Here is a 20888-nt window from a genome sequence, read left to right as displayed (position 1 = left end):
AAAGTACGTTGTTTAATTGTGCGTGTGGTTTCCCCTGCGAGTGCGCACTTTGATGAATGTGTGTGTGCCTAACATAGGTGAGCGTACAATTTGAGAGTGCCTCCATTTTGTGACTTTCATTAATGTTAAGACTATGTGTACGTGGTCATTGGCTTATTTTTCCTAACTTTCTGTGAAGCTAAAGATGGAATTCATCAAAATGGCTTAAATTCCTGTTCAATATGGTGCATGAGTCCTTAAGACTTTTTGGTGCTCTTGTCATGATAGACGTTCCAGGAGACGTGACCAAAGCAATTTAACCAAAATGGCTGCTTCAAAGGAAAATGGTTGACTTCATATTCAATTTGGGGTGCAGAGTCATTGAGACTTTTTGGTGCATCCTGTTACAGTAGACATTTCCAATTTTGTAACCATTGGTGAAACTGGTGGTCTGGGGCCAATTATGCCAGTTTTCCGGGGGACAGGACTGAAGGATTGCGCCCAAAATGGCTGACTTCCTGCTCAGTTTGGAACATGAGACTTTTTGGTGTGTCCTGTTACAATTGACGTTTCCAACCAATTTTGTGTGGATAGGTGAAAATGTCAAACTCTTTTTATTTGTAATAATTATTATTAGATAAGTGGTTAAATGCATGTTGATGGCAGTGCGTTAGCTTAGCATAGTGCTAAAGGACAGCAGTAGTGCGATGACTCACAGGCGAGTGTGGGATGATTGACAGCTGTCATATGGTCTGCCAGAATATTATTTTCACACCTTTTTAGGCAACGCTATGCTAAATTAGCTCCTGACTAAATGTAGTCACATTTTTTACGCTACCTTCTGTTTCGCTCCCCCCTCGCTGTATTTTGTTTTTCTAGCTGCTGTCTCTCCGTCTCGAATGTATCTCGCTAGCTTCCCCTGTATTTGTTTTCCTACCTTCTGTTTTTAATTTTTCTCGCTAACTTCTCTCCAACTCTCACGTGGCTCGCTAGCTTCTCGCCGTCTTTGTGTCTATACATTTTTTGTGTTGAATTTTTCTTACTATCTTATCTCTGTTTCTCGCTATCTTCTCTCCATTTTGATTATCTTGCTAGCTTCTCGTCTTTGCTTTGCTACATCCAATATTTCTTGCTGCCTTCTCATTATCTCAAATGTCTTGCTTGTGTCTGCCCATCTGTTTTGCTTCCTTCTCTCTGTTTTTATTAGTTTTTCTCACATCTCTACTACTTTCTATTCATTGTCGTCTGTCTCTACGTTCTCTGTAATGAGTCTGCTAGTTTCTTTTCTGTTTCTCTACCTTCTCTCTGTACCTTAGACCAAATTGGTCATTTGGCTAGACTTAATTTGCGCTCCACAACAATTGGGACAGACTCAAACTTTCTCTCCGTGTGATTTACGTGGGAAGCCCATGTGCGCGGCTCGGTTCGGAAAGTCTTAAGTACCCATTTCGCGCCTTTAAAAAAAATAAATAAATAAAAGAGCAACCACAGTTGGCAGTAAATCCACACCGGACACGTACGCGGCATATCAACAAAAAAAGTGTGTCATTGACAGCGAGAAAAACAACGGGGCGACGACGTCACCGCAAGCAGCCAATCGGTCCGCTCGTGCGCGCGAGCGCGCTCGCTCTCTCATCCGTCTTCTTCATCATCCTCACCATCACCTTCATCATCATCTTTTTCCCGCCGCAGGAGGAGGAGGAGGAGGAGATGGAGGATGGAGGGAGAGCAGCCCGCAACACGTCGTCACGGAAATGTAATTTTCATATTTGTGTTTTTATGAGACACGTTGGAGACATGGAGGCAACAGACGGCTGCGAATTTTAGGAAGTGGGACAAGAAGAAAGAAGACGGAGACAAGAACCTGGAAGGGAGCGGATCACAGCAGTACTGAAAGAACAGAGGGCATTGACACAAGCGCACTGGTAAGTTGGCACCGTCCATGGATGGGTCATCTTACAACACCTGTTGGATGATTGACATGTGGTGTATGTGTTTTTTGTTTTTTTTTGTTTTTTTTGTTTTTTAGTGGGTGGGGGGTGTGTTGTCTGTGTACTCACTCCCCCCCCCCCCCCCCCCGAATAGAGGTTTGCACCATAGGTTGTCGCTTCAAACTGTCTGTCTGTGTGGTGTCCGCAGAACCACACTTTTCTTTGACGTGATACTTTTTTTTGCAAGATTTTCTGTGTCTTCTTGATTGTGTCTCCACTACCTTCTCTACATTCTCTCCAACTCAACATTTAATTGCATCTCTCTACCAATGGTGGCTGGTCAATAGACGGCTCCACCACGGTAGTTACCACTTGACTTTCTTTGAATACATATTGATTATAAAATCACAATGTTACAAAATATTAAAGGGGTGTGAAGCCCAAGATTTCAAGATACAAGCAAAACAAAAACAAAAAAACATTCAAAACATCACATCTACTTGCTTACAGAGCCACCATTTTAGCTGTTTTCGCTCTGGCGAGTGCAAATTCGCCAGATTGTGACATTTTTTCACCAATTCTACAGAGCTTTGAGCGAATCTGAATTTTTATTTTTTTTTTTGGAGGGGTGGGGACTATCACTTTCACATTGATGTGACAGTCGTACTCAATGGCCACAGTATGTTTTCCGTCACGGCCACGTTCATCATACCCAGAATTGAACGATGAAATCCATCCGTCACTCTCAAAATCTGCCAGTCGGTGTACAGTAATTGAATAGCAGCAGGCAAGGTTAACATCACTTCCGGTCTCTAGCTGAAGACCATTTCGACTGACATGGCGGCCCCCATGCATTGATCAACTATTCCGGTTGAATTCATGCAATATTAAAGAGATACTTCACTTATTTAGCCCATTGTAGCAATAAAAAGATAATATTTTGTCTGTAATTAATTTGATACTTTCATAATTTTTCACATACAATTAGTACCTTTAAAAACACATATTGCAACTTGCACCTGTTTTCTAGATTTGGCCATGTGACATTCACAAGCTGAGCTGTGATTGGGTACCTGACCCCTTGTGATGTCATTTTCAGTCGACGGCAAGTTGCAAAATGTGTTTTTAAAGGTACTAATTGTACATGAAAAATAATGAAAATAGCACCATGAGCTGGCTGAATTTGGCGTCCTGTGTTGGAATGTCAACTTGATGTCTCATCTACTTTCTGTCGATTTCAAAATTTTTAACTACCTTCTCTTGCTTTACAAAGTCTCTCTACCGTCTCCGGTGTGTCTTTCTTCCTGTTCTTAAAAGGAACCCGGCTGTCATGACAGGTTTGCTTTATATTATTTATTTGGTTGTTCCTAACATAACTATGAGATTCATTTTTCCAAAATCATTTCCAGTTTAACACATTTTGTAGAAACTTTATTTGGACGTACGCCGCCATTGTTGTTTACGTCGCAACGCATTCCGTGCGTAGTGACATAGAATGGCGGTGGTTCTCTGCCGAGCAATGTACGTTACCTTCCTAAAGGGACAATCAAAACTCTTGCGTGTGGGGGGAGCGTGACTCTCCGGATCCCATGTTGTTTCTTTTGGAGGTTTACCTTGCTTTCCTGATAGGCATTTCACATTGCTCGGCAGAGAACCACCGCCATTCTACGTCACTATGCACGGAATGCGTTGCGACGTAAATAACAATGGCGGCGTACGTCCAAATAAAGTTTCTACAAAATGTATTAACCTGGAAATTATTTTTGAAAAATGAATCTCATGTTAGTAACAACCAAATAAATAATATAGAACAAACTTGTCATGACAGCCGGGGTTCCTTTTAACATCGCTGTCTTATCGCTGTCTACCTCCAATATATCTTTAATGTTACCCTACTTTTTCCTGCATCGCTAATGTGTCTCTTGTCTGAAATTTGTCTCGCTACCTTCTCTCTGTCTCTAATGTCTCTTCTGTCGGTCTCTGTTTCTTTCTACAATGTCTGTCTGTGTCCATTCCCGATTTCCCACATGACTATTTTTTCTCGTGCATGTTTTGACCGTCTCTCGCTTTCGAATGTTTCACTCTAGCTTCTCTCTTCTTCTGGTCTCTTTTTCTTTCTAACTTCTGTCCTCCTCATTTGCAGTATGTCTCTACCGCTTTCCATTTCTCATGTGTCGTTCTACTTTCTCTATTATCTCTGTACCCTGTCTGCATCTCAGTGTAACTCCCGACCTTCGCTCATGTAGCACTTTCTCTAATCTCTCATCACCTGTCTTGCAAAAATGTCAACAGTCTGTCTTGTCTCTACCTTCTTTCCATTCTCATGTACGATTTCTACCTTCTCTTAAGCATCTCTCTGTCTGTAATGCGTCTCTTCCTTCGTTAAGGTCACTCTACCCTCTCTCCATCTTCAAAGCCTCTCTACTTTCTCGCCGTTTCTTCTGTTTCGAATGTCTCTTGTGAGCTTATCTCGGTTTCTCATGTGTCTCCTTTCTCATCTGTTTACATTCTCTCGTTTTCAAGCGTGTCTCCGTACCTTGTCTCGCGGGTCTCTACCTTCTCTCCTGCGTCTCTCTACCGTCTCTTTGTCGTAAATGTTTGCGTCTATGTCTGGAGTACATATCATTGTTTCTCAGTGTCTAAGTGGGACTCGGGGAGTGCTTCTTGCATCTGGAGGAATGTCAGCAGGGTGGGAGGGAGTCGCTTTGAGGATGAAGAGGGAGGGAAGGGAGGGATGATGAAGAGGCGGCGGGAGAGGGTAGAGAGCGGGACGAGGAGTCGGCGTTCGGTACCTGCTGCTTCCACGCTCAAATATTCAAAGCCGTGCGGCGGCCCGGGGGGGGCGAGCGACGAGCATGCTCGTCGCGCTGGCGTCGTCGCGGCTGATGAGGCTGCGGGGCTGCCAGCCGGAGTTGTGATGGAGGAGGAAGGAGGGGGAGCGGCGGAGGCGAACGGCGACCTTCCAGGGTACTACCTGAGGGACGGCGGGGCTTCGAGCCACGTCCTTGCGCAGCATCCCGCCGATTTGCACGGCGGGCATTGTGGGTAAGGACCCCCGCCGACTTGTCACGGTCCATTTGAACCGGGTCGCAGGTGGCTTTGAAAGATTGGAAGCGAAAGCGCGTTTGCTGCAGTGTTGGGAGTCGGACCGGTCGTTTTGCTGTTGAATATCAACAATTCAATTTTTGGTGGCATTTGTCCTCATTAAGGTCGGGGGTTGGCTGGAGTCTATCCCAGTTGATTTTGGTCAGGAGGCGGGGCATATCCTGGCCTGGTCACCAGTCAATGTCAGGGTGGGTCCTGACAGTGACTTTGTGTTTAGACAAAAAAAAAAAAAAGTACCGGTCTGCAGTCGGTGGTAGGGAAATTATGGGAGTTTTCGCCACAAACATTTGATTGGTCGCCAGCCAACATCATGGCACATATACAGTAGATAAACAGTTGACTGGCGACCAGTCAATGTCAGAACATATAGACAAACAACGGACAGGTCGCCATTCAACAATGAACTGGTCACCAGTCAATGTCAGGATACCTACACAGACAAACAACAATGGATTGGTCACCATCAGTGCCCGGCTCATATAGTCAAACAATAGACTGGTCGCCAGCCAATGTCAACCAAGACAAACAGTTGACGGGTCGCCAGTCATTGTCAGGACACATCTAGAAAAGCAATGGATTGGATGCCAGTCAACATCAAGGAACATAATAGATGCCTTTGTGGCCAATCAGCTTGCGGCGTGGTGTCATCCGTCAGGAAGTGACATCCAGAGGGCGGGGCTTGTACCAGCTGACCAACCACAACACAACACAAAATCTGACGGTGCAAAAAACAAAACGACCACCTGAAAGGAACTCTATTCTGTTGCTGTTACATTTGTGTGTTATTTTGTGTTTGTGATTCTGTGTGTGTGTGTCGCAGCCAGTGAATTGTTGGGGAGATTTACTATTATGGGATGTCAGTGGTGCTGAGGCTCGGGCGGCGTTAAACGGCGTCGTATTTAAGGGCTTTTATGCTGCACATAAAACACTTTCACACTGTTTTAGTGCGCACATGAGTAAATATAGTTAATTCATCACACAATACATCAATTGTGTAATATGCAAATATGACAGATGAGATGAGAAAGCACAATCAGTCTTTTAGAAGAGAATATTGTATCTATGTACATTTTATAACATAGACGAGTAGAGATCAACCAATATGTCTTTTTTCAGGGCTGATTCCGATATTGATTATTAGTAGTCAAGGAGGCCGATAACCAATATTTGGAGCCAAATATTCACTGTCACTGAAAGGGAAAATACAGGTGTCAAATATTGTTGAAATGTGTTTTAACAAATGTTTGTTGAACAACTTTTTTTTCTCATTTGTTGAAATCTTGTTAAAAAAAAAAAAATCAAGAAGTTAGAACCTCATGATAATAAAGTTACATATTTTCTTTCTTTTCAAAAATAGTTTTTAAATGAAAAAGTTGAGGTCTTAATTTAACAGGTCTTAATTTTACAATATAATAATAATAATAATAATAATACTTTAAAAAAAAAAAATATATAAAATATATACGTATATTTCTTTATTTATTAACATCACAATTTTGTCTTTAAAATATATACAGTAATTGTACAAGAATAAAGTAGTATTATTTTTTCAGGACAAAAATGTCTTGATCATACGAGAAACAAACACAGCATAGTCTTACAAAAATAGTTTTATGTTAGGAAAAGTGGTTGCAAATATACAAACCTTTTTCTATAGAAAAAGTAAGAATCTTATTAGGATAAAGGTTTTTTATTTTTTATTTTAGAATTTTTTTGTATAATGTATGACGTTTGTATTTCACGGAAATAAGTTACACTTTTTAAATGAAAAATGTGATTGTTTTTTTTTCTACATTTTTTGTATAATGTATGAAGTTTCTATTTCACGGAAATAAGTTACACTTTTTAAATGAAAAATGTGATAACTATCGGGGAATAAAGTTTTTTTTTTTTTTTTTATCAGAATCATACATGTTTTTGTAAACTATAATTTTTTTTCTAGAAACAAAATTTGTTCTTTCCAAGAAAAAAAAACATTTTTTTTTTCATTTTAAGTTCTGTCATACAGCAATACATTAAAAATAATCATAATCTACAAAACAGAACTGACATATTGTATTGTTTAGCTTTTTGAAAGAAAAAAACAATCGTGCAAAAAGTTATCGTGCAAGAGAAGTCATATTTTTAGACCTGCTGCATCCATGAGACCACCTTCCTCTGGGTCCTCACAAGTCCATGTAACACAAGCCCACGCACACACATACCGGTACACGCAGTCACACTCAGTAGTCTCGTAGTGTGTCTCGCTGTGTGACTTTTCCATTTAGCGGATGAGTTGCGCTTGCTTTATTATTGTTTACGGCCCTCTTTTATGGAAGCGCTTGTTTTAGCTGGCACACCATACCCAAGAGGAGGCCTCAGGAGGCCGTTTATCACTTATATGAACATTTCACTTCACGGAACAAATTTCAAGACACTAAAAAGTCAACTTCGAGATAGCTCGGGCAGCACTTGGCAACATTTTCGATCAGGACCTTCATCCCTACAACACATTCGCCACGTCCCAATTCAATGTGAAGATTTTCTTTGAAAATTCAAACCAGGTTGGACTTAATTTGGTAGACATGTTGATCATGAGTAGACCCACAAAAAAAGTCTCAAGCAACCATGCCCAAAAAGGCACACAAAGTCTGACATTTTGGTTCGAATTGGCTGGATTTATTTAAAAGAATTTAGACCCTGTAGCAACAGGAAATTGGTCGCATCTGTCATATTTAGACCCACAAAAAAATTCTCAAGACACAGGATGAGACATTGACTTTGATTGACATTAGCGACTCAGAAAATGGATGGATTGTCACATAAATAGACCCACGAAAAAAAAAAGTCTCAGGAAGCCATGTTTGAAAATACACAGGAAGTGTGTCAATTTGGTCTACAGCGGCCATTTTATGATGAACTGGCTCCAGAGCACCCAAACAGATTTTAAAATGAATCAGCCCCTGGAGCCAGTTTGACTTAGAAACGTGTAATTTGGTAGACATGTTTTATTCTCAGTAGACCTACAAAAAAAAGTCTCAAGAAGCCATGCCTGAAAAGACACAGGAAGCCTGCCATTTTGTTTTAAGTTCGCCATTTAATGGTCATTTTCAACACCACTCATTCATTCCTTTTTTATTTTTTTATTTTTTTAATTTTTCACTCTTTTTTTGTTTTTTTTTACTTCTTCTTTTATCCGACGGCAACCAATTTTGATTCATGTATGCCAGGGGTGTCCAAACTTTTTCATTTGAGGGCCACATACAAAAAATCAGAAGGACGCAAGGGCCACATAATGCTATGAAGAGAAATTGTGTTTAGTCCTAAAAATTGTACAATTTATTTATTTGTGCTTTTACATATTTAGGAAAATGCTACAATATATAAACCAATTTATTTATGATATGGCAGTTATGGTTATTGTTTTGGAATTTTTCATTTTAGTTAGTTTTTATTAGTTTTCAGGGTGGTTCTGTTAGTTTTTATTAGTTTAGTTCTTTAAAAAAAAAAAAAATGGCCACAAATGGCCCCCGGGCCGTAGCAGCAAAATTTTCCATGAAACACGAAACTAGCTCATGAATGTTTTGAAAATGCATCCCTCTGTAGCTGAAATTACCTGAAACTACTTGACATTTGATAGTCACGTGACGTCTATCATTAATAGAGCCACAAAAAAAAAAGTCTCAAAAAGCTGTTTTGGTTCAAAGCAGACACTTAGGGTTCTAACCACTTTGGATGATGAGCCACATGCTGCTTCACCAAAAAAAACAAATCTGATAGCGTCGTCGTGTGTTGCCAGGGAGAAGATGCCGTTCCACCACGTGACCGCAGGCCTGCTGTACAAAGGCAACTACCTGAGTCGCTCGCTCTCGGACACCGACAGCGACGTGCTGGCCAGCATCTCCGTGGAGGAACTCCACGGTGAGTCACATCTAATCGCATTCCCATTTCACATTTCCCTTTGATGTGACCTACCTGAGACGGACGGCGGTCTCACCCTTCGAAACGGCACCACGCGAGCGCAATAAGAAACATTTTCGACTTGATCTCCTTTTGAACCCAAAAGCACAAGTTCTCCTCAAAAGCGCATCGTTCATCTTTTCTGTCAGGAGTTTCAAGTTCGCCTGGAGATGTTTTGGGTTATTTTCTATCAAGCTTGTTATAATAATCCAAAAGTGGAGTGTCTGTGTGCGCGCCGCAGCTTTTCCACTTTTTTCGAGACGAAGCCAGCCAGCAGTGCAACTAAACACATCAAAGTCAGAGCAGAAAAATATGGGCTGCATACTAATCGACACGCGCGCGCTGACTGCTGCAGCGCGCTGCACGCCATGCAATACATATGCAACAAATGCATACTATATGTGCAGCAATAATAATAAACTGCCACATTGCAATGTCTGTATCATAGCAAATTTATCATACACATCACAATCAACATGTTAACAACAGAACATATATATAATATATAAAAGTGTATTTGTCTCAAATATAGTTTCTTAAAGTGCCTAAATCTGTGCCAGTGAGCACCTCTTCTTTGCCGATATGATCCAACTACCTCACAAAAGCCTTTCCAATGAAGAATGCAACAGTCTGGCAAAGGTCACAGGCTGGAGGCAGTTATTGTGAGTTAGGGTTACGTAACAAAATGTTTTTCATGAATTTCACAACATCCGTTCCAATACTTTTGAGTCAACGTGAAGGTCGTTTGAAGGCCATCAGCCTCTCTGCACCCAGGCCGCCATTTTGACTCTAACTCCATCCCGACTTTTTTTTTTTTTTTAATCACTGACTTTTTATTTGCACAGTTAATAATGGCGTTAGCCGCTAATCGCTAACAGCGCTTTACGCGCATACACGGCATTAACTTTTATTGAGCTTGATGTTGTGTATTTTGTTTAGCACTGTGACCGCTAAGAGGCTCCATCACCTGATGGATTATACTGCGCCACAGCGCGCGCGCGCGCGCGCGCACGCACACACATAATGGGAATCCAATGGTGTCACATTAAGGCACCACCTGGAAAATTGCTTGTGCAGAGAGAACGAGAGAGAGAGAGGCTGTGACAAGAGTGTTAATATGCTGGAAAGCATCAGCGCCGCATTAAGTCCGTATTCCATTCATATTCATAAGCGTGGACAGTATCTGCACCGTATTAATAAGTCCATATTTCATATATAATAAAGTTTTCCCCTGCTATATCGCTGTTCTTCCTTTGCGCCGTTGAAATATTGCGGATGTTTTTTTTTAATGGGTTTTTACAGTCAACAGGAGTTCCCAATTAAGTTTTGTTTTTGCTGTCAAAAAAAAAGGGAGACTAGGTAAAAAGAAGAATGCAGATTCACTTGCACGAAATAAGAGAAATAAGAAATAAGAGCAGAGCGTGCTTGCTTCAAGCTGTTTATTTGTCACTCCCAGTTGAAGTTTACTGTATAGCTGACAAATACAACAAAATAAAATCAAATATTGCATATTTGATCATCAAACTGTTCAACTAAAACTAGCAGTCCACTAGCTTGATGATAACATTATCGATGAGCTAACAGAAATTAGCACTGATGTTACAGTAAATTTAAAGTTCAAACAACTGCGTAATGATCATAAAAACAAAGAAAACTCAATTTTGCGTATTGTCACAACAAAATATTCAATCAAACCATACAGTAAAACATTATTCACAAACAAATTATTCTCTCTGCTCTGTGAGCTTGCTTGGGAACAGTCTCTGCCTCTTCTTCTTCCTTTTAAATCCACAGCATCTCATCCATTCGAGCTCAGTGCTGCCAGACATGGTGTGGTGAAACGTGGTACTACACGCAACTTTAAATTGTGACTTTTTGTGTGTACTGTAAAAACCCATTAACGCTCCTGTTACGTTTTGGGTCAAAATAACCCGTTTGGAAATATTGTAGGGGCGAAAATGGATTAAACGTAGTCTGCTGACCTCTGTTTTTTTCATTTTTGTTTTTTAAATATTTAAAAATGTTGATTGTGTTATGTGTTGTATTTTGATGATTAAAAATTAGAGCGGGTCACATTGACCCCTGGACATTATTAAGAAACAAAGACAACAGGTACGGTTTAGAAAAATCACTTAATTTTTTCAAATTAATATAATTTAACTTATCTGTATAAATGTGTCAAAATGTAAGTTTTTATGTCATTTAAATGGTTCGAGACAATCAGAATTTAACATGAAATCAATTCAAACGCGTGGCGTGTCGGACCCAGTCAACTTTATGTTTGCGTGGCAGAGATCCGGGAGGCCTTCAAGGTTCTGGATCGCGACGGGAACGGTTTCATCTCCAAGCAGGAGCTGGGAATGGCCATGCGCTCGCTAGGATACATGCCCAGCGAGGTGGAGCTCGCCATCATCATGCAGCGGCTCGACATGGATGGTGAGGGAGGCTCACGCTCGCGCACACACTTTTGCATGTCTGGTTAATAATTCATCAATAGTTGTCACTCCAGACGGAAACCAGCATTCGCTTGATGATGCAACAGAGCAAGGGAGCCAGCGTGCATCGCTTTTATTTTGAAAGGATGAAGAACCAGCCACTGCTTGACCTTGTGGTGTGACAGTTTCTATTTTGGAAGGATAAAGAACAAAATGTGCCACTTGTGGTGTAGTATCTTTTATTTTAGAAGGATGAAGAACCTGCAGCCATGTGGTCTTTTAGTTGAATAGCTTTTATTTTGAAGGGATGAATAATCAGCCATTGGGTGACCTTGTGGTTTGGCTGCTTTAATTTTCACAGGATGACGAATAACTCAGGATGTGACCTTTTTATTGTCTGTTAGCTTTTATTTTGAAAGGATGAAGAATCAGCCTCCATCTGGCAGGTGGCTTTTATTTTGAAGCATGAAGCAGCCATGTGGCCTTATAGTATAACTGCTTTTATTTTGAAAGGGTAAATAACCTGCCACCACATGACCTTGTGGAGTGTTGACTTTTATTTTGAAAGCATTGAAGAACCTGCCACCATGGGACCTTGTGGTGTGTCAGCTTCAATTTTGAAAGGATGAATAGTCAGTTGTAGCTCGTTCGCTTTTATTTTGATAGGATGAAGCATTTGCCCTCATGTGACCTTGTACATTTTATTTTGAAAGGATGAATAGTCAGTTGTAGCGCGTTTGCTTTTATTTTGATAGGATGAAGAATTTGCCCTCATGTGACCTTGTTCATTTTATTTTGAAAGGATGAATAGTCAGTTTTAGCGTGTTTTCTTTTATTTTGATAGGATGAAGAATTTGCCCTCATGTGACCTTGTACATTTTATTTTGAAAGGATGAAGTAACAGCCTCCATGTTGTGGGGTGGCCCGGCTTTTATTTTGAAAGTGTGAAGAACCATCTGTCAGATCCCCCCCCCCCCCCCCCCCCAAAAAAAAACACAATTCTATCATGTTATTTGTAATTTTTGTTTTATTGTGAAGGTGACGGCCAAGTGGACTTTGAGGAGTTCATGACCATCCTGGGACCAAAACTTCTCTCTTCCGAAACCAGAGAAGGTTTCCTGGGAAGCACCATAGACACCATCTTCTGGCAGGTATCGTAACGGCATCAACGCCACCATTTGGCTTCACACTTCTTTGTGTTACAAACATCTGTTGAACGCGTTTGTGTTACTCTTCTTGTGTTACACATTTACGTTACATCTATTTGTGTCAGTGTGACATAAGTCTGTGACGCAATTCTTTGCGGTTTGCCATGTCCGTGTTACACTTCTTATTGTTACACAATATTTGTGTGACAATTTTTTTGTGTAACACGTTTGTGTTTAATGTGTTAGTAATACACTTCTCGTGTTACTTTGCCCATCTTGCTTTCTGTTTCTCGTTTGGCGAGCGTTAAGAGACCCCCCCGGAAGCTCTTATTGCGCTAATTGTCGTCCGTGGGATGATGATCAGAAGCCCTTTGACTTGCTGCTCCCACATGAAGACTTTTTTTTTTCTTTTTTTTTTAATTAGAGCTTAGTGTGGCGTACTCTGATGATCTAATTCATCCATATGCAAATGAGGTGTCACACGCAACACAGCACAATGAGCACATGCAAATGAACCGCATACGATCATGACGTGCTTACAATTTTATTTAATTGTTTTGTTTTTTACTATTTTTATATTGATAACGTTGTCCTAGCTTCCAGGGGGGCACTACCAGAAATCCTGCCTAGGGTGCCAAGTTGCTTAGGAACGCCACTGTATTCACCAGATACTTAATTAGCTACAGCTTTAATTTAGTTGTCTGTTACACGTGTTTTTATTACTCTTCTCGTGTTACATGTTTTGGATTGACTGATTTGTGTCACGTTTTTGCGACAATGTTTGTGTCAAACGTATAGTTTCACAGAAACGTGTTACATGTCTGTGGCATGAGTCTTTATGTTACACTTTTGTGTGTTACACATTGGTGTTGCACATTTTTGTTACACTAATTTGTTTTCTCCCATGGAGAAAACCCATGTGTTACTTTTGTTGTGTAGTGCACCACATTCGTCTTCCACCACACACCTCATTAAATATGTGCACATTTAAAACCACACAATATCTAACCAGCCAATCACATCCATTCATTGAAGCAAGTCGTTATGATGAATGCGTTATTTAACTAATTTGTTGGTTTACAAGCCATTAAGTGTGGAATGAAAACATTCATTATTCAAAAGTATTTCTTTATGGGTGGATTACTGTTTGCACACAATTCTCAATTTTTATTATAAAAAGACAAAATGTTTCTGTTAATTGGTTAACTGGGGAATGCAATTTATGTTGTATGTAAATGATGAAGGGCTGAGTGACTGAAAAGTTATGTAATTATTGAAATATGGAACTTGAGGTTGAAATGGTTTGAATCGGTTGAGAAATGCGGAAGGAAGGGTTGATTTGGGAATGATCTCATGGGAAATATGAAATCATGAAAAGTGTGAGAGTATTGTGAAAATGAAAAATAGATGTCCTGAATGCGCTGAATATTTCCACGTTTGAATGGTTGGAGAAGTGTGGGAGGGGTCGAATGCCGAAAATGTGCTGAATCATTTGCTGAAACTTAAGAATTTTGGTGCAGAACAACAAACTGTCTGTGTCACAGTTAATTAAACCAACTGGTGAGGCTGCACTTGAATGCAAATAAGCCTGCGTCAAGATGACATATGCAAATGTATGTACGTGTGAGTTTGTGGCCGACATTACATTATTATTTAAATGATGATGAGATTATTTTATTTCAAGATAAGATGTGAAAGTGATGCAATGCTCCAAATCGTCATTTATTTTCCGCTGTGCAACTACAGGCTTTTTTTTTTTTTTTTTTTTCCCTTAAGTATAAATGTATTGTTACCTCCGCCAAGGACAAAGAAATGTGAGGCAGAAGATTTGTTTGTTTGTTTGCAGCAGCGTTTATCGAGCGTGGCTGAATGTGCGGCGCGGTCGGCTAACGAGCGACGAGGCCTCCGGGCTTAATAGCGCTAATAATGAATCACGCTGACACTAATTGGCTATTGATGACTTTGCTCTTCACCTTCGAGCTGCTAAACGACGTCGGGAGATACAGAGGACTCTCAATTCATGGACTCGTACCCCCACCCTTCCTCGATGTGCTCTCTGTGGGGAAACGCATACAAAAAAAAAAAAAAAAAAAGTACTTAAAGAGAATCAAAACATACCACACATGATTTTGACAAGTCGGTTCTTGTCGCACTTGTTTATCTGGAAGCAGGATGTAATTATTTAATAGACTTCTCATTTCCTGATTGGGCACTTTTGATCGTGGTCCATAATTGGATTGATTTATACGTCGGCCTCTATATTTTTCTCCCCTGCATGTCATCACCGCGGCCATGTTGTCCCGTAAAGGTCGCCGTGCGCTCTGGAGGACGGTGGACGCTGGCTGGTGCAGGAAAATAAATTTTTCATACTTTGCTTATCTGCCACCGCCTGCTTCTCCCTCGTCGCTGGGGGCAACCAGCTTCAGGCAGCCGCAATCGGGCCGCTGACCTCCCCCAAGGACAGGTGACATGCAGGTTTGGCTTGGATGGTGCCAGACATGCGTCACTCTGCTTAGGGCCAGTCAGCATCTGTCTTCTCCTGACACTACTCAATGAGTCCATTAGGAGGCCACACTTCAATCTGCACGCTAGCCTAACGTGATTGTGTTTACCTGAGAAAAGCAGTGTAAGACCGTGTTGTGCCACAATTTTGTTTTTATGTGTGTAGTTCGACATGCAGAGAATCACGCTGGAGGAGCTAAAGAACGTCCTCTTCTACGCCTTCCGAGACCACCTGACCATGAAGGACATCGAGAACATAATCATCAACGAGGAAGAGAGCCTCAAGGAGAACGCGGGAAACTGTCAGACTGAATTTGAAGGAGGTACCTCGTGTACATCTGTGTGTGTGCGTGTACATGTATACTCGAAGAGTGTCTGTCAGAAAGTATTTGGCATTTCCTCGTCAAATCTCCCGTCACCTGCTGATTTATTGATTCGAAGTTGCTGTCATCTCTGCGGGAGGAGGAGATGATAAGATGATGGATAGGAGGTGAGGATGAGGTGCCGAGGAGGATGAGAGGATGGATGGAAGGAAGGAGATGAGGATTGGAAAATAAGGCTGAGGAGATGAGTAAGGTGAGGTTGGGAGGGGGATGATATTAGATGGGTAGACGGATAGATGGCAGGTACAGATGATTAACCAGCTAGATACAGTAGAGGATGGATGGATGGATGGATGGATGGATGGATGGATGATTACCCAGGTAGATACTGTAGATTGGATGGATGGATGGATGGATGGATGGATGGATGGATGGATGGATGGATGGATGGATGGGCAGCTGGATAGCTAGCTTTTTAACATTCCAGCTAGCTAGTTGAGAAAAATAGTGCCCCACCTTGGTCCTTTCTATTGCATCACAGGGAAGAAGCTACTGTGCCTGTCAAGCTTTTAACACCAGGTAGATGGCTAGCTAGCAAGCTAGCAGCTAGTGAGCTCATTGGAATGTAGCGCCCCACTTTTGTCCTTTCTATTACATTGCTGACAAGTTACTGTGTCTGTCAAGCTTTTAACACGAGGTAGATGGATAGCTAGCTAGCTATCTTGTTAATATTCCAGTTAGCTGGTTAGCAAGTTGGAATGTTGCGCCCCACCTTGGTCCTTTCTATTGCATGGCTGAGAAGCTATTGAGCATGTCAAGCTTTTAACAACAGTCAATTAGTAACAACATTACTCATTATATAAAACAAAGATTTTTTTTTTAAATCAGTTTTTCCCCATTTTTTTTTTTTTTTTGTCTTCAAGAAAATTAAGATGCCGGCCAACACGTGTTGGGCGGTGTCCTAGCGCCCTCTATTGGCCATCTTCCACTGATGGATATCTTTATTGATAGAAATGAAAACTGATGAATCGTGAAAGGGTTTTAGGTTGTTGTGACTGACACGCTGCATTGAAGGACACGCCGTAAACTCTGCGGCTTGACTGTTGTTCTTCTGTCCTTAGTGCATCCGTCCAAGAAGAACCGCCAGACGTGCGTGAGGAAGAGCCTGATCTGCGCCTTCGCCATGGCGTTCATCATCAGCGTCATGCTGATCGCAGCCAATCAGATGCTGAGGAACGGCATGGAGTAGCCACGCCCACTGTGACATATAAACGCACATACACACATATACACACACCAGTATTTACTCGCGCTCCACCCCTTTACTCCGACAGCAGGGACTCTCAAGGGCTGCCGTTACCCACAATCCTCCTCTGTCCTCTTCTGATGATGCAATAACACGGCGCCGGCGGCAGGAAGGAGCGCTTGAATTTTGTTTGTGCAGATGGACCCCACTTATGGGAAGGAGCGCTTGATTCCGGAGCAGGGTGTCCACGTGGACCGCATCAAGATGCGTGTGGAGGGACAGGACACGTCCAACCTGGCAACTTCACACAAGTACGGTGAACACGAGTTCTGGCTACCACAAGGAATGCTGGGAATTGTTGTTTTTTAATACAGTCTGGCAGTTTGGACTGTAATTCCTCCGAACGGGGATCGAACAGGGATTTCTTTGAGACAAGGACCCCCGAACACCTAACGTCCTCTTTTTTTGTCTTTCTCTCTTGTTCTCCTCCTGATCTTGTCCTTCACCTTAACTGTCGTTCCTTGTCCTCCTCCTCCTCCTGCAGTCCTCTTTTCCTTCTAGGCTTCCTTGTCCTCCTTTGTCCTCTTCCTTTCTTGTCTTCCTCCCTCTTTGTCCTCTCATCCCTCATTCTTCTCCTCCTCCTCATTTAATTCTCTCTTTCTCCTCCTTTCTTGTCATGACTCCTCCTTTCTCCTCCTGCTCTTGTCCTCCCTTCCTCCTCTCATCCCTTTTTCTCTCCCCTGCTCCTCATTTTTGTCCTCCTCCCTCATCCTCCTCTTTTTTTCCTACTCTCTTGCATCCTACTTTCGCCTCCTCCTGCCTTCTCCTTTCTACTGCTCCACTTATCCTCCTTTCTCCTCTTCTGCTCCTCATTTTTTTCATCCTCCCTCATCCTCCTCAAATATTTATTTCCTACTCTCTTGGATCCTCCTTTCTTATCCTCCTGTCTTCTCCTTTCTACTCTTCCACTCCTTTCTCCTCCTCTGTTCCTTATTTTTGTCCTCCACCATCCTCCTCATTGCATTTTTCTACTCTTGTATCCTCCTTTGTCTTCCTCCTCCTGCCTTCTTTTCCCTCCTCCACTTGTTCTTTCTCCTCATCTGTTTCTTCTTTTTGTCCTCCTTCCTCATACTTTTAGTCGTACTCCTGCTGCATCTTCCTTTCTCTTCCCCATCTTGTCCTCCTCCTTCTCCTCCCTTTGTCCTTTTCCCTCCTCCCCTCTTCCCCTCTTCCTTTAGTTTTCCCCCCAGCTCCTCCTATCCTTGCTCACCCACCTCTCTTGTCCTCCTCTTTCCATCTTTCTAATCCTCTTTTATCTTCCTTATTGTCCTCCCTTGTCTTCCTTTCTTCTCATCCCCCTCTCATTCTCCACCTTTCTCCTCCTCCCCAGCGCATGAATATTCCTCCCATTTGTCGCCATCTTCTGTTTCACACGGCGACCAAGTGTGTTGAGGAGACCAGGCGGCGCTGTCCCGTCTCGTCCATCTGTGCTGTTTCTGTTTGTGTTGTGTGTGCGTGCGAGCGCGCGTGTCCACTTCCGTCTTCTGACTTAATGAATCAATTCAGTGTTACTAACTGACCGATTAACGATTGATTGACGAGTAAGTCACTTTGCATAATAAGCTTTACACATGATCAAGCACATATAGCAGCAATACCGATATCACAATATCCATCCATCCACTTTCTATAGCTTGTCCTCATTCAGGCAAAACCTTTGGCAAGAGAAGTGAAGCGCACCGTGGACTTGTCACGAGCCAATTGCAGGGCAAACCATTCATATTCTGTTGTTGCTGGAATGAAACCCAATGGCCAAAACCAAATGAAAATGCTCAACAGATGAATGAAATCAATCAATGAAAATATAAAATGATTGCAACTGCTGTGCTCAATAGATCAAAGACCTCCATCTTGATAAATCACGTAATGTTTATATAATCTGCGCATGTCACACGTCTGTAAAATGGCTGTTCCGATGAAAAATCGCGGCACTTCCATACAACAGATCGGAATTGATCACATTACATGCAAACAATTGACTGGAGCTCTTCATTCGGAATTATTTTAATCAGAATGACAAAATCTAAACGTAAACCTTTAAGTTATAGTGGTCATAGTAGAATAATGCATTTACCGTAACGCAGCTCATCAAAGGAAAGTGGAGCTTCATAAATTAGTTAAAATTCAACTGGATGATTTTATCTGCATATTTGTGGTCGCCGCAGAAACCGTTGTGGTACAGCACTGAACTCTAAATTGGTACTGTATACTGTAAAAACCCATTCAAAACAATTGCTTCTAAATCTGCGATATAGCGTTTGTTCACTGAAGAACTGAGTTTGAAAAGCAGCATAAAAGTCACAACGCTTTCACTGCACTGATAAGGAAGAAGCCACGTGGTCTCTCTGGCCCCGCCCACACGTGTTACGTATGTGAGTCCTATGAAGTAACAAAACACTGTGACCGCACAACTACAGCAACACGTTTGCGCCGGAGGACGTCACTCTGAGGCGGAATGCGTGTTTCAAGCCATAACACAAACGTCACAGAATGACCAGCAAGCTTTGTGCAAGCGCGCCCTCTAGTGGACAACAAGCAAACAGTGTGTTGGCGTGGTTTACACACTAATGACGTTACACAATTATTAGAATTTAAAAATGTTTTATCGTTATTATGATACAATATTTTATTAAATTAATAATATTGAAGGGAGAAACATTACTTTTTTTTTTCCTTTTTTTTTTTTTAATTGAAAGTGTACCTAATGATGTGTCCAGTGAGAAAGATCAAGGGGTGGGCAAAAAAAAGATTTTCAAAATAGACAGATGGGCCACGTCATTTGTAGATAAGATAAAGTTACAACGTGTATGTAAAACATGTTAAATAGTTTCATAAAGTAATGGAAAAATAGTAATTATGCTACATTTGTTAATTAATTGTGATGAATTGCCAATTTAGTAGGGATGTAACGATATCCAAACATCACAATACGATATCACGATATTGTGGGGAGCAATGTAAAAAAAAAAGGAAAAAAAGCTCACACTAAAAAAACAACAACATAATATTGTGCTTTTGTACATGACAGCAATACATATAAACAACCTACCATCACTAATAATACTTAATAAAGTATATTATTATTATTAATAGTGAGGCACTTGCTAATGCACGCACACATTGAGTTCCTCCACATATCACAAGCCTATTACGTTCCCCTTCATCTGTCCATTAGCATGGATTCTAAACATAGAATCCAAAACATGCCTTGTGAAAATTAAACTGCACTAAAAAAAAAACAGCTAGCCACCAGATGGTGCTAGAACTGCACAAATGGAAAACAACCTGACTTTTTAACAGATGTGCTGCTTTTAATATCGTGACATGGCGACAATGATATATTGTGGCAGTGTTAATATCGCGATATCACGATATTGCAGTTATCGTTACATCCCTACCATTTAGGCTGTTCGTGAAAACCAACAATTAAATGTACACATAAGTGGTTTACTTTAATGATAAACTGATAATTTTCTTTTTTTTTCACTTTATGCTTAGTATATTTATAATTAACCAGTTATGTATTTAAAATAATTAATATCTAATGCATGTGTAAACTATTTTAGTAATAAAATAATTGATTATCATTTTATATTTTATACTAAATGTAATTAATATTAATTAACCAATTATTTATTAAAACACATAATTATATAGTAAATGCACGACTAAAATAGTTTAATAAATACATTCAATCTGCTTTTATTTTATTATTCACAATGAATGGATTAAAGAACATAGAGGGCTGTACACTTTGCCCACCCCTGGTCTTACAGCAGCTATTGTTTCCCAAGCATCCCATTTATTTTGAGACACAAACATTAAAAAGTGTACAGAAAACCACACTTTTTTTTTTTTTTTTTTTTTTAACCTTTTACCTCCAACAGTTTGTGTGTGTGGTCCTTCCATTCAGAGGAACTTCTTATTTTGGAAACTAGCCTAGCAGGAATGTTTGCATGCCTCCATTCCTGAGCTTTTAATTTGGCAGGGAAAGGGACGCCGGGTGTCTCTGGAGTAGCATGGACACGCTCACCACAATATTAACCAAGCACATCCACACACACACACACACACACACACACACTGCATGTGCGACACTGAACAAACATGTATATAGACTTTAAATTGTCATATTTAACAAGGCTCAGTGTGTAAATACTGAACAAGTGTACAAGATGATGCAATAAATCTTTGTTTTTCTAATATCTACTGTGTGGTTC

The 20888-nt window shown here is 41.0% G+C and overlaps 1 protein-coding gene across 2 annotated transcripts; it reads left to right on the top strand.

Annotated features, from left to right (window-relative positions):
- The first annotated feature begins 1655 nt into the window (after positions 1 to 1655).
- On the top strand, positions 1656 to 20873 carry caln1 (calneuron 1). Of its 2 annotated transcripts, none has more exons than XM_077541858.1 (6): positions 1656 to 1904; positions 8794 to 8915; positions 11247 to 11390; positions 12428 to 12540; positions 15206 to 15362; positions 16484 to 20873. In XM_077541858.1, the coding sequence occupies exons 2-6, from the start codon at positions 8801 to 8803 to the stop codon at positions 16609 to 16611; spliced, it is 657 nt and encodes a 218-aa protein (XP_077397984.1). In that variant the 5' UTR covers positions 1656 to 1904; positions 8794 to 8800; the 3' UTR covers positions 16612 to 20873. The 2 variants fall into 2 exon arrangements, with proteins under 2 accessions (XP_077397984.1, XP_077397983.1); XM_077541857.1 differs by lacking the exon at positions 1656 to 1904 and adding an exon at positions 4674 to 4955.
- Positions 20874 to 20888: the final 15 nt, after the last annotated feature.

This window comes from Festucalex cinctus, chromosome 13, assembly GCF_051991245.1.
Source record: "Festucalex cinctus isolate MCC-2025b chromosome 13, RoL_Fcin_1.0, whole genome shotgun sequence".
NCBI classification, from domain to species: Eukaryota; Metazoa; Chordata; class Actinopteri; order Syngnathiformes; family Syngnathidae; genus Festucalex; species Festucalex cinctus.
Note: the sequence above shows the minus strand (reverse complement) of the source record. Positions and strands in the feature narration are given on the sequence as shown.